Source organism: Symphalangus syndactylus, chromosome 5 (assembly GCF_028878055.3).
Source record: "Symphalangus syndactylus isolate Jambi chromosome 5, NHGRI_mSymSyn1-v2.1_pri, whole genome shotgun sequence".
Classification (NCBI taxonomy): domain Eukaryota; kingdom Metazoa; phylum Chordata; class Mammalia; order Primates; family Hylobatidae; genus Symphalangus; species Symphalangus syndactylus.
In genome coordinates, this window is record NC_072427.2 from 142,467,363 (window position 1) to 142,482,104 (window position 14,742).

The 14,742-nt window shown below is 40.9% G+C and overlaps 1 protein-coding gene across 3 annotated transcripts in view; it reads left to right on the forward strand.

Annotated features, from left to right (window-relative positions):
• The window catches only part of GRIN2B (glutamate ionotropic receptor NMDA type subunit 2B), a 418,101-nt gene that overhangs the window by 354,205 nt on the left and 49,154 nt on the right, over window positions 1-14,742 (forward strand). For all 3 annotated transcript variants that reach the window (XM_055280574.2, XM_055280575.2, XM_055280576.2), the window contains 3 exons: window positions 10,076-10,278; window positions 11,063-11,234; window positions 11,460-11,613. In XM_055280574.2, coding sequence (XP_055136549.1) covers window positions 10,076-10,278; window positions 11,063-11,234; window positions 11,460-11,613 — 529 coding nt within the window. The remainder of the gene's footprint in view (window positions 1-10,075; window positions 10,279-11,062; window positions 11,235-11,459; window positions 11,614-14,742) is intronic.

Consider the following 14,742-nt stretch of genomic DNA (forward strand, 5'->3'; position numbering starts at 1 on the left):
GTCAGTGGGTAGACCAGGAGGTGGAATAAAATGGCAACCTCCACAGGACCACATGGTTGGAGTTGAGGAAGGGGCAGTTCACAAGAAGAGGAGATACAGAGCTATGGTGAGGGGCGAGAAGGGAGAGTGAGTCAGAAAGTGAGGCAGGGATGGCTGGTTGGTAGCTCAACAGTAGCCATGCACAACACAGGGTTAAAAAGATTAAGGAACTCATCCAGAATCACATGCAACGAATGATGGAAAAGCAAGGATTCAGATTGGGCATTTCTGACTTCAAAGTCTATGTTCCTTACTAATGTGACAAATTAGAATAAAGTAGGGTGAATGAATGAGTTGACATACACATACATACATATTTGCCTAAGTACTAATGAAGACCTTGCCAAGTCGGTGCTCAAATCCAGAGAGTCACAGTTCAGAATCATCCAACATTACACACTTTTGATCTACCCTCACAACTGTCATTTGAGAATAAAGGTAGAGAGTAATGACAAGGTAACCTGATGACAAGCAGTGTCAGTGATTGCAGCCTGTGGCCCAGTTCCCAAAAGCAGATTATAACAGCATCCCTAGAACCCGCCCATCATTTATCAGTCAGCAGATCAGCATTGCTGCTGAGCTGTGTTCTGGAGCAAGCCAAGGCCTTGGGCATGGTGCACGCATGTCCAGGAGGAAGTTGATTTAGAGGGAGTGGTCTGTTTGAGTGGTTCCTCACTGTGTCCTGCATGTCCCAGAAGATGGTTTGGGACCCAGTTTTGTTGTTCCAGAAGACAGGTCTTCATTGGAAGAAGGCACATCAAAGGAGAAGGTAGAGCTCCGTTCTCACTAATTGAGCTCCTATAAGTCTAAGAATAGGACTCTGAGGATTATGGCTTCCCAAGGATGGAGAGCTGTGGCTTGGGAGTTTCTGAGCCCAGAGGCATTAGATACTTCAGGAAATCATGTGGAATCTTTCCACCTATTCGAGCCTGTTTAGCAAACTGTTTACAAAATCATCTGACCTAAAAGAATTAATGCTCTTTTCTAAAATGGCATCTTGTCCCAGGGAAGGGTTTATGACGAGGCACCACCTCGCTCAGTGGTACTCTTTGGATTCAAGACCTTTGGTAAATTCAGAAAGGTACTGGCATTTTTATTCCTGTGATTTCTGTTTTTATCTGCATGTGAATGAAAATAGTGAATGAAACCAAAAGGACCTCATAGAGTTTGCCCTGATGTTTGGAAAAAATTGAGTTAAAAGCTTGGGAAGTAGAATTTGTTCAGTATTTCCCCCTTGACAATTGCAAGCCACTTGCACAAAAAATTATGTTTCTGGGAAGAAGTCACATTAAGGAGCTGCACTGATGTTTTCAATTGTAGTAGTAATAGTTATAATGAGAAGGAAGAGAAAAAATAGCAAATACTTGCAGAAAACTAATGAGCCCGGCACAGAGAGATTAAATAACTCATGCAAGGTCACACAGCTTGTCAGTGCCCTGCCTCCCACTGCCACCTGCCACCATTCTGCCTATCTGATCCCCATTATGAACTTCAGTTGCCACTTGCCATGAATCCTTTAGACACAACCATCAGGGATCTTGGGAGACTAGGGTGAGCTGAAACACACTCTTCTACTCTCTTAGATCACAGTAAGTTTGCAAGGAATATAGAGATCATAAATATCCTCTTGGTAACATAGCACGGTGAAAAAAAATATGAGCTGCTAGAGTCAAATCAGAGATAAAATTCTGGTCCCTCAGTGAGCCTTGGGTTTTTTGGTCTATATTGTAGGCAATTAATAATATCCACCTTTTTTAGTGGCAATGAATTGATAGACCTCTGCAAGAAGTGCCTGGCTCTCGGCCTGGTCCCTAATGGCTCTAATTACTCTAATATGATCACATCTCCATCCGTAGTGTTATCTGAAATGACCATAACAGCTCTCTGGTGCTGAGGGAATCAACAAATTCTATTCCTGCCAGGTGAGTCTGCTCTACCTCCCCCATTTTCCCATTCCTTCACTCTCCAGAGTATGAAAGATGGAAGGAGGGATAAGCAGAGAACAAGAGTCACTCAGAGGGCAGTGCCCAGCAGCAACAATGGGTACACACAGCGCTGAGGGGGCCTGGGCTCTCTTGGAGAGGCAGGGCTCAGCCAGGGATAGCATCTGAGGCCTGAGATGGCAATGGATGTCTCAGTGTCCCTGGGAGAGCCACACAGGTGCCAGACAGAATTGGCTGGATGGGCTTCCCTTTAGCATGCGTACCCAGAGCCATCGGTCCCCAGCTTAGTAAATGACGAGGCAGTCATAGGCCAAAGGCAGTCATGGATCAAATTTAAATACGGAAATTATTTTCAGGCACACTTTTCAAAAACTGGATTTCTAAACCTAGATGTCACTGAATATGCAAATAATTAGGAGAAGAAGCATCAAAGCCATGCCAGTGGCCTTTTTAGATACTCACTGCAGCAGATTGTGCCGTTGCACTTAGAGCAATTCACGTAGAACTGAGTCTGTCCAGGGTAAATTTATAATCAGAAAGGCTGAAGAGAAACAGAATGAAGCACACTTTATATCTTACATCCTTTTCATGGAAGAAAGAACACTGGAGGGAGATCTAGTGGAGGCTTTGTGAAGGGTGTGCAGTGACATCAGTCAATAATTTACCGAGAACATAGTTGTTATTCATGCCAGTACAAGGGACAAAAAGAGGCAATCTAATATAGTACCTGCCCTCGAAGGGCTTAAGGACCAATTCAGAGACATGAATTTTGAAATACAGCTAACATTTTAATATGATAGCCAAAGGGAGAGGTTGACCCACAAAATTATTACAGGACATCAAATAAGAAAGCTCTTTCTCTGGGCTGGGGTGATTAGGGACAGTATCATGGCAGAGGAGAGGTCTGAGAAGGGCCAAGGAGAATGCAGAACATTCCTGAAACATGGAAAGGGGACAGACCTGCAGGCAGGGGAAGGCCACGTGCAACAACAGAAAGCAAAACGGCATCTCTGTCACATGTATAGGAAAAGCTACATGCAAAAGTATACTAAGACCAAAGAAGAACACTTTGGGAGTGGGGTAGATTGTTTTACAAGTCAGATAGGAAACCAAACCCTCCATTTAAAAAGACATATTACGTTTTACCGCAAAAGAAAAACAGTAAAATTTTGTGCACAGAAAAAAGACCAGTCAGAAGACAAATCTCAGGGTGGGAACAATATTTCAAGCATACCTCACAGATGATGGGTTACTATCATACTACACCAGGAGCTCTTCTCTATGAATAGATAAGAAAGACAAACAACTCAATAGAAAATGGATAAAAGGTGTGACCAGAGGGTAAAAGAGGAAAATTTAAATGGCTAAGAGATGTGGAAAGGTGCTTGCGCTCACTGTGAAGCAAGGAGATGAAAATTAGAGCAGGAAGATATCGTTTTTCATTCCTCGGACTGGCAAGCATTTAGTAGTGATAAAAACTTAGTGCTGGTGAGAGTGTGAGCAGGATGCACTCTTGTGCTTTGCTGATAGGAATTTCAATTGTGGCAAACTGTTGTATTCTGGCACCATTGAGAACATTTAAAAACATATCCTTTTGTTCTGCTTTTTCATTACTGCGAATTGATGCCTTAGAAATACCAAGATATGTATTATGTCTTCTGGTTAATTTTTTGGAAGTATCATAAATATTTATCAATAGGGCTATGCTTGAATAAATCAAGGCACATTCATTATTATAGACTACTATTCAGTTCTTAAAAGGAGTTAGATTTACTGTTGGAAGAAATTCCATACTGAAGTGGGAAAAGTAAGTGGCAGAGAAATGTGCGTGTTATGATTTGATTTAGGAAACACACACATACATACCAGGTCACACAAATCCCCTTCTTTTTATATAGGTAGATATATTTTGAATGGATACAGATAATGCAGGGCCATACAGTGTTAGAATGTTCACTTGGTTACAAAGAAACGAGGGGGAGTGGTAGTGCTGCAGTTTGAATGTGTCTCCCAAAGTTCATGTGTTGGAAACTTAATCCTCAATGCAACGTTGTTGAGAGGTGGGGCCTTTTAGAGTCCTTTTAGGTCCTGAGGCTCTGCCCTTGTGAATGAATGAATGATATTATCACAGTAGTGGGTTGGTTATCGAGAGAGTGAATTTGTTATAAAAGTGAGCTTGACCCTCTCCTGCTCGCTCTCTCACACATATTCTCTTGCCCTTCTGCCTTCTGCATGGGATGATGCAGCAAGAATGCCCTTGCCAGATGCCAGCACCTTTATATTGGACTTCCCAGCCTCTAGAAGTGTGAGGGATACATTTTTTTTAAAAAAAATATATTACCCAGTCGGTGGCTTTTTTTTTTTTTATAGTAGCAGAAAACAAACTAAAGATAGGTAAATAGAGAAAAACAAAGACTGAGCAAAATGAAGTATTATCATATACTCAAACATTAAAAATCCTCAGAGTTAAGATGTATAGCTTTGGGGGTGGGGAAGTGAGGGTGTCCTCCCGTCCTCGGATTTCTGCTCTATTTGGAGTCTGAGGCCTGCCCCCGGGCTGCAGGACAGAATGGGATGCAGAATTTGGGCTGCCTTGCAGAGACTCTTGCCTCTTCCTTTAGCTTGCTCAGGGAAATAGCATGTAGCTTTAAGTTTCACATTTTAAAAGTCAGACGAAGGCTTAAAATAAGCAGCAAGTGTTTCATGTTACATCCAGATGTCATCTCAAGCAAAAAACAAAAACGCTTTGATTTTTGAAAAATAACCTTTGACGCCTAAAGAGGCTCTAATAAGTGTTTTTGTTCCAGAATCTTAAAAAATGACTTTCTATGCAGATAAGAGAGGCAGCCCGAGGAGACCGATGTCCTTTGCTAATCTGTGCAAGGACTGCAGCGGCCTCAATACCCTGCCCTGGTCCCCTCTCCCTTCTTCACAATGACACATTCGCCCTTCTGCTCACATCAACTGTTCATGGTGGAGGGACAAACGCGGGGGCTTTCAGGGAGGAACACAGTCTCTGTGGTCTTTTTTAATGTGTGGCCTTGTCAGGGTGCTAACTGGTGCCAATTTCACTGGCAGTAATGGAGGAATCTGTTAGCAGAAGGAAGACTTTGAAGTCTAAAAGCATTACAGATTAGTTCCCTAAAATTTTCCTAAGGGAAGCCTTATGAGCCAAGTCCACTTGAAGGTACCACAGGTTTGTAAGGTAGATTTCCTTCTGAGGAGAAATTCCCATCTATTCAGGTGTTCAGCCTGTACCAAGAGAACCAAACCAGAAACTCCGAAACACCACTGTTTTTCTGGGAAAAAAAAAAACAAAAAACAAAAAACTAGGCAAATATTTTTTTTTTCTCTTGAGAAAGATGATTTTGGTCCTCAAGAGATCTTTTTAAATGTTAGAATGGCAGATAACTGAATTTTTTGTAGACAGATGTTGTGAAATGTGCTTGTGGTAATAATGTTTGTTTAGTTCCCTCAAAGGAATTCTGAGTGCTTTACAGTCATTTGCTTCATTATTTCTTAAGGTTTTTTATTTTCCTGATCGTATTTTAATCTCAAGCATAAATTCTTCATTCAGTTCTTCTTGCTACACTGTCTCTGAAGTATCTCCTGTTAGCCTCATGTTCTACCGCCGTCTGCACTTCCAGGATTGTAGACTCACACCACTTCGGACATCCTAGATGCACTTTCAAGATGTTTGCTTGGTGTCTCTGGCTTCTCTTTCTCTATTTGCTATTTTTCATTGCTCTTTCAAACTTTTCCATTTATATTTTTCACCATGCTTTCTCCCCCTTGAGAGAAGGATTGCTTGAAATACACCTTGTTCTTCTACATAATTTTTTTTCCTTTTTTGTTAATTTTAGTTGTTTACTCATTTGTAACTGCCTTGCTCCATAAAGAATTGACAGTGACTAGCTAAACGTGTTCTTTAACATGAACTCTGTTTGTTGGAATTGGGAATCTGATATTCATAGATTTTGTTTTTCAAAAAAGCTTCACCTTTCAGTACTCAAGGAATTTAACTTTCCTTCTCATTTTTTTCTTGTTTCCTTGAAGAAACAAAAAAAAAAATAACGACTTTAAGGCAAGCTCATATTTTGTAGAAACAAATCAGATACTGCCATCCCTTCAAAAAGTAACCTCTAAAAGCACCTCTTCATTGGGCTTTAATTTGTAGGACATAAACAGCCCCTGTCCTAAAGAAATTATGACCATGAAATTATGTGGAAGGCACCTCAGAATGCCACACACCTATTTTTACAGATGCAGAAACTGAGGCTCACAGTGTTTTAGAAATGTTTACAGCCTCAGAAATACTCAGAGACATGTTTACAATTAATTTAAGACAAGTCACCTGAAACACTTAAAAAAATCATTAAAGAAGGTAATAGATAGCATGAAATAATGAATGATTGGGTTCTGGGCAGTGATGAGCTGGTAGATGTTTAACAACAGGGGCCAGGGCTGGACAGAGGGAGCCTGATTGATAGTGTTTGCCAACTTCATGGTGCCCATGCCAGTTTCAAGCTACCAGCGTGACACCCTTGAACAAGGAGTTGGGAAGAGATGAGCACAATCCAGTCAGCTCTCGAGAGTGGCAGAGATCATCCAGCTACAGTGAGCAGGCCTGTAAGGAAGAGAACTGTGCTAGACAATTGCTCCCCATGCCTCAGACCTTACAGCTGTGAAAAATAATCCATTTGCATTTAGCCTCTGCACCACACTGCTCCTTCACTCTTGCTCTTGCCTTGGCAGATGAATAACTCTTACCTCCTCAGCCATCATTTACATTTCAAGCCCCAGCTCAAAATGAGGGTCTCTGTGAGATTTCTTCTGATTCTTTTAGAAATCATCACTTCTACTCTGAATGCCGGAGTATTTTATTTATATCTTTTATTACAGTAATTACCAAAGCCTAACTTGTCAATGGATAGTGGATATTAAGAGTAATTACCAAAGCCTATTATTGTCGATAGATACTGTCTTTTCCCTCTAGACTGTCCTTGGAGGAAAAGGAACATGTCTTACTCCTTCATTGTCAGAGAAGCAGTGCAGTGTGGTGGGTAGGAGCCCAGGCTCTGGAGTCAGACTACTCAGCTTCAAGTCACTTGCCATGGGACCTTGGGCAAGTCATCAAACCCCTCTGTAGCCATCTGTAAAATGAAACATTAAATGTGAGTCTCAATCTCACAGGCTCACTGTGATATAATGAGATTACTAGATATGGTCAGTGCCTAGCACATCTATGCCCTCAATAAACGCTACCTGGTATTGTTACCTCTAGCACATAGCCCAGTGCCTGGCACAGAATCGGTGTGCAGTTGTTGGTGGTTGAAATGAATGGGCTTGAAGTAAGGATGTGACCTAGCTAACTTCGTAGGAAGTTGGGAAAGGGTGTGATAGAGGGAACTGCGTGAACAAACTATTGCTGGGGAAATGAGAATGATATATGTAATAAAAATCAGTAGATTATAGAATCATAGGATCAGAACCCAGTTTTCCAGCTGTGGTATGACGAACACAGAGCAGGGTAGGATCATTTGTACCTTCCCTTCACCCCATATGCTAGATGATGTATGTCTATAAATATACCATTGTTATTGCAATAGCTTTTGTAGACTGCTGATTGAAATATCTCATTTTTGATACTGTGCAATTGCTTTTTAAAACATCAAAATGCTAGATTTTGAGTACAAATACTGTTACATTTCATTCAATTTGGTTCAGTCCATCATTCCAACTAATTCATATCTCCTCCAAACTTGATTCTGCAATGCAGTTTATCTTTCCTCCTATCTAGTTTTCTGTTGTCTGCAATTTTGTAAGCATAACTTCTATTTTGTTTTCTAAAAGACTATCCAGGCCGCTTCTAAGAACAGAGTCCCCTGATATGACACCAGTGACTTTTTTCTATGTTGGCAGTCATTCATTAAACAATCTGTTTTTTTCCTTTTTGGGTACAGATTTTAAACTCATTTCAAATCTATCAAAGTGTGCAATATCCATATTGTTGACAATAGTATCTGAGAAACTCTGGCAAAATATTATGTCTGTAGCATTTTTTCCCACAGATATAGTAAGTCTATTAGAAAAGAAAATGCAGCTAGTTTGTTGCAAAGTGTTCCTAATTAATCCATGTTAGCCCTTAATACCAACAACTTCCTTTTCCAAGTTGAACCAAGGATTCATGATGTAAAATAGTGAAATTAACTGTATCAAGGTAGGCTAGACTCAACGTACAGACCTTGACTATCTAGGTGAGAAATTTGGGCACAATTCTGAGGACAGTGAGAGATCGTTGAAATTTTTGAATCAGGATTATATGTTGAGGGAAGGTGATAGGAAATAAATAAATAAATAAGTACTTTAGGGCTTCTCGACCTTTTACACATTATTGAAGGTGCAGAATATAAAACCAGTTTGGCCACTAGGGTAAATAGGCCTATTTGGGGAGGGGGTGACCAATGTCCTGGGCCCCCAGGACTGAGTCTCTCCTCTCCCAATTCCTACCTGCCCCAACTGGCAGAGGACATTAATATCTCCACTGGCTGGAGACCCATTTGGAAATTTCTGTTTTAGAAATAAGTAGTCTTAGCAATATGAGAAAAAACAGACTTGTACTAAAATCAGGATCAACAGTTCAGAGAAGTCTATACACATGAAGGAAAGCAAACATTTGGTTCAGTGCATGATTCTGAACAAAGAAGCAAAACATCATTTATACCCTTGAAAGAAAACCAACCAGCATCAGCCAAACAAGGACTGTGTAGGTACCAGATAAGATGGTAGCCCACGCCACCAAGCCACTGCCTGCATTATAATGATGCAGTAACACAAGGGCAGTGGCTATGCAGGCTACTGGACAAAGAAACCAGGAAGGAGGGAGTCTGAGTTTTGCATTAATATGGAAATCCAAGCCGATTTGCTTGAAAATTTATGAAGTCCTACCAACTTGTTGCTTCTTATTGATTTCTGTAGTTAATAAATTAAGTAGTGCTGTAGTTCCTGGTGCCTCACCTGTTCTACTAATTTGCATTGCTGCATGGAGGAAATCATAGATTGAGAAAATGCAGGTGCTTGCAATCCATAATTCCTTAAGATAATTGAAGACGCTCAGTTATAGAAAATAAACAAGTGTTCCCTCTTTCTCCATTAAACTCAATGAGACAGAGAGAATAAGAACCCCCCAACAAAGCTATGTCGATTCCCTTATAAATAGGAATGAGTGGCTCTTCTGAAAAATAATGGAACCCATACATTTCTCAGGATGGTTGCCAGCAGGCCGCCATGTTCATGATTCAGGGGCACTGGCCTTTCACATTGGAGCCCATGTGGATGGTGCTCCCTGGTGTTGGGGCACTTAGCCTGTGTGGCCATAGGTGGTGGCTCCCAGAGAGACATATCTGATTCATCCCAGGGCTTTCACCCGGCCCAGGAGGTGCACATCTGCATTGACCCATGTTCATCCCCAGCATAACTGTGCTCCCTTCCCAAACAGTGTTTGTTAGTATTCTTTAATCCCAATTGGTAATTTTATTCCAATTCAGATCCACCTAGATGTCCCCACTGGATCTCTTCTACAGCCAAAACACATCCTTTTGGCTCATTTGCTTCCATTGTTCTGTTGACCTTTCCAAAGCTATCTGCTGCTCTCACCATCATGCTCCTTGTTACAGTTAAATAGAAAAAACTGGCAGCCACACATAATGCAGGGAACTGCAGCATCCTCACAGCACTTACTACACAGTGCTGCAAGATATTTGTTTACGTATCTGACTCCACTCACTGTGAGCTTCATGAAAGACAGAATGATGCCTCTTTGAGCCATGGGTCTTGCAGGGTGCCAGCACATAGTAGGTTCTCATTTAATGTTTGGTAAGTGAGTGATAAATGAATGTATTGCCTTTCTTACATTTGGACACAGTAGTCTCATTTGGGGCATATTATTTAAAAAGTATTCCTATCTCTAGTATGTACAATGTTGGCACTTGTTGGCTTTTGTTCAACTGCTTCTGGGATTATTCAGACCATACTGGGACAGGCTGTTATGTTGTGGCCAGTGGTTTCTGATTCTTGTGTTCATCCTTGTGCAGGTGGGGAAGTGGAAAGACAAGTCCCTGCAGATGAAGTACTATGTGTGGCCCCGAATGTGTCCAGAGACTGAAGAGCAGGAGGATGACCATCTGAGCATTGTGACCCTGGAGGAGGCACCATTTGTCATTGTGGAAAGTGTGGACCCTCTGAGTGGAACCTGCATGAGGAACACAGTCCCCTGCCAAAAACGCATAGTCACTGAGTATGGCATCCTCTCAACGACTTTGGGTGGCATGGGAGAGTCAGCTTTGATGCACATGTTAGCACTTGGCTGGCCTGAGACCTGAGGCATGAGAATTGGGCACTGTGTCTGATTTCTGGTTGCTTTTGAGCTGTGGGATTACTGGCAGCCCTCTGGTCTGATGTCTCATTCTGTCCAGATGGTGACCTGGGAAAATGATGGCTAACTTCCTATGCTAAAGTGTCTTTGGTCTTGCTTGGCCTCAATGAACAGGACCTCAAGTTTATGAAGATTTAAGTTTACTTCTGGTGTTCAAATATGTTTTCTTGGGCCATCATGTCCCAAAATCTTGAGATTTAGAACCATTTTCTGAAAAATATAAAACGAATCTATGCTTTTAAAAGTCAGGATAATGGTTCTCCTTGGTGTGAAGTGCCTAGAGTGGGAAACAAGAGGCCTCTCGGGTGCTGGTAACTCTTCTGTATCTGGATCCAGGTGCCGATTAATGAGAGTTCAGTCTGAAAATTCATTGAACTGAAGCCTTCAAATATGCACCCTTTTCTTATGTATTTTGTACTTCAAAGGAGAATTAAAATTAAGAGGAAACATATCTCAATGCGATGAGATAATGAGAATATTGCAGGTCTGTTGTCTATTTCTTCACTCGAGTCTAGTATAAATTGTGCTGAGCTGTGAAGGGGGCCTGCTTTGGGATTGGAGTTTTTTAATGGCAAAGGGTAATAAATGTTGGCTTTTTGTACAAAGCCTTTTTTGTTTGTTTGTTTTTGTTTCTTTAATTGGCTAGGAATAAAACAGATGAGGAGCCGGGTTACATCAAAAAATGCTGCAAGGGGTTCTGTATCGACATCCTTAAGAAAATTTCTAAATCTGTGAAGTTCACCTATGACCTTTACCTGGTTACCAATGGCAAGCATGGGAAGAAAATCAATGGAACCTGGAATGGTATGATTGGAGAGGTGAGTGTCCACAAGGGCTGTTTCCATTTCCATTTTCATTTATTTTCCTTCTTTTAAATATATGTTTAAAACATGCTCACTTTATGCGTTTCAGAAAATATAAAATGGCAAATAAGATGTATTATTGCCACGATACAAAGAAAACCACTGCTAGGCTGTATTTTCCTCATGGTGGTCCCTTGTCCTCCTGAATGTTTTAATTGGAGCATTGCGCCTTTCTTTTAGGTGGTCATGAAGAGGGCCTACATGGCAGTGGGCTCACTCACCATCAATGAGGAACGATCGGAGGTGGTCGACTTCTCTGTGCCCTTCATAGAGACAGGCATCAGTGTCATGGTGTCACGCAGCAATGGGACTGTCTCACCTTCTGCCTTCTTAGGTAAATGATGGGTTTGCTGGTGGAAGGAAATGGACATATAGATGGGGAAGTGAAATAAGGAATAAAGAAGGAGCACATGGCCTGGCTCTTCCAGCTCGGAGGTGGTTTGCTAGGAGCTCCACTCAGCCAGGGACTTCACTTAGGGACTTCAAAATTAATTGCTCTCAAACATGAAAGCTGATGAACACCCAGAAAAATAGGAAAGCATAATGTTGTCTAAGAAAGTAGTACTAGGCTGGTCCTCAGAGGGCCTACTGTAGTCCCATTCCTGCCATTTAGTCAGCATGTGACCTTGAGCAAATTTGCTCTATCTGGTGACTCAGTTTCCTCATCCACAGGAGAAGTCATTTCAACCAGGCTGATCTCTGAGGCTGCTTTCTGCCATAATTTCTAATTCTGGATATCATTGAAATATCTATTTATTTTTAATTATCTGCAAGAATTGCGCTCAGTGCTACCAAAAAAGGATTTTTGTTTCCACACAAATTTTCTGAGGCTTTGCCAGATAGAGCTGATCTGATTCTTCCTCCCACCCCACCGCACCCCTCCCCATACCATTCTCTTCGGCATCACTTAAATGTCAAAAATCTCAGATGTGATATAAGACTGGGTGAGATGAGGCCAAGATTTCAATTCGATGAGGTCTTTTGTGAGCTCATACCGCATATTTTTTGCAGGGGCCGTGGAATGAGGGGTTGGAAAATAAAATATCACCTTGAAAATAGAACACTGGGCTAGGAGAGAGGAGACTGGGTTTAGCATAAACAAGCTGTAAGCCCCTGAACGAGTCACCATCTCTCTAAGGGACATCAACATTTTTTAAATGGGGCTATTGCAGTAGACAGTGACTAACATTTCTTTAAGCTCTAACCATAGGGAATTAATTCAATTAATGCATTGCGAAGTGGAGTTATAGGCGCCATAGAATTTTTCTATAAATTACTCAAATTTCCTAGCTAATCTTCTTACTCACAGTGAAGCAAATTCCAGCCTTGCCAATTTTATGTGAAATGTGATTAGATAGTACACACTGTATGCAGTAATTCTCATAGCTGCTGTACATATTTTATTTGCTTTTTTCCTGTGCAAAGATAATTGGAACATTAAGAGATATAAATAAAACCACATTCTAATTCTAACCTTGTCAGTACAGCACTACCTTAACTTCTGAACTGGCAGAGCCAGTAGTACATTAATATATCCCTGGAATAGCATAGAAATGTCAGGCAGGGTGTGTTTGCATCTGTGTTCAGAGGAGCAGTTAATTATAGGGATAAGAGAAGCCAACATTTATTGAGCACCTACTATATAATGTGCCAGGCATCATTGTACATCCTTTGGTTATATTAACTCATAAAATGTTACTATACCCATTTTATAGCTTAGGAAACTGAATCTTAGACATATTAAGCCATTTTACAGCAGTCTCTTAGCTGATAACTGGCAGCTCTAGGATTAAAATCCAGCTATGGTAGCCTTCAGAACCTGTATTCTAGTACAAATAAGGCCGTTTCAGAGTTCAGCCCCTAACCCAGGAACCAGCGTGGGGGACAAAGAGCAATGTAATACAATGAAAAAACACAGACTTTTTGGCTCAGTTTGTAAACTGACTCTGACACTTTCTGAGTATGAATTGGAAAGAAACTTGACCTCTCAGTCCTAGTTTACTCCTCCATAAAATAGATAAGGTAATCCCTAATGAAAGGGCCATTAGAAGGATTATATATATAGTATGTGGTAAAAGTAGTTTCTAAATTGTAAAGACCAAAACAGACGATGTATTTTGTGTATAGAAAGTTTCCCTGGGCCTAATGGGAGGAAAAGACCATAGAGGTGGTGCTTTTACTCAGTTATTCCCCAATCATAGACAAAAGGGAAATCAGGGTAGAATTGCAATCAATTAGAGTCAAGTGTGCAGAGGTTTTCTCCGCACCTCTGGAGAGAGCCTTTGAATTGTACCTCTTACGCTCGCATCTCTAGCTGCCATTGAAAGGTTTTGCATTTCACAGTTGGTGTGTTAAGCACTGGGGCTTTATCAAGATCTTTTTAAAATTGATTAAGTGACCAGGCTTTTACAATTCCTTTGGGAGTTCAATAATAAAGTAGGTTTCAGAGTAAGAAATATATTTTCTAATTTTCAGCCAATTTTTCCCCCTTTTAAACTTCATCTTTATTAATGATTTGGAAGATGGAGAAAACAGCATGTTAATTCACTTAGTTATGAGTTTACAATGTGCTGTGACAGCTAAAAAGGCCAGAACTATTTTGAGACACAATTGAGGGAGCATTGTATCATGGGACAGAATAGTGATTGTCCCTTTTTATAGGCCTTCATAGAGATGGCTTCTGGAATATAGTGTCTAGTTTCTGGACACCTCCATGCCAGAGAGATGTTTAGCTCAATTGGAAAGGATTCAGCACACATGATTAAAGATATTAAAGAAAGCATGTGTGGAACATTCTTGCTACCTTGCCCAGTCTTGTCCCATCAACCCCATCACTTGGTAATGGGGGATAGATTGTAGTTGGTTTGTGAATTACAGCTTAGGCATGTTCCCTTGTCACTTGTTAAATTCCCACTGTTGCAGATAATAATATTTAACGTGGAAGGATTCTTTAACATTGACTTACATTCTCATACCCTAATGATGTCTGATAACATACAATACATCGAAATAGGTTGAAAAAGTGAATCTAGGCTAGGAAGTTTAAGAGAAATGATACAAGGGGGAAAGGGGGCTGGTTATTTATTGTACATAATTATTCCTGAACAAATTCAACTCTAAAATAGTAGGTAGGTCTGTTGAGAAAGACTGCATCTGCAAGGCTCAGAAGCATTGGAGAAGGCATTTCCAGGCCTCCATTACATGATGTGGCCATATAGATAAGAACATAAATTGAGCCAGTCCAATACAACTCACTCACTTCATAGCTAGTGCTTCTTCCAATTGCACCATTTACTGAAATACCCAGATATTGGTCCAATAATGGCAGAAACTGCCTCTACAACCTAAAAGGCTCACGGGCATGAAGCTGTCCTTCTCATGTATTTGAAGGAAGGTAATCCTTGCTCTTTAAGGAAGTGGTTCAGTACAATCTAACCTAGGCCCTGGCTTCCTGAAGGCAGAC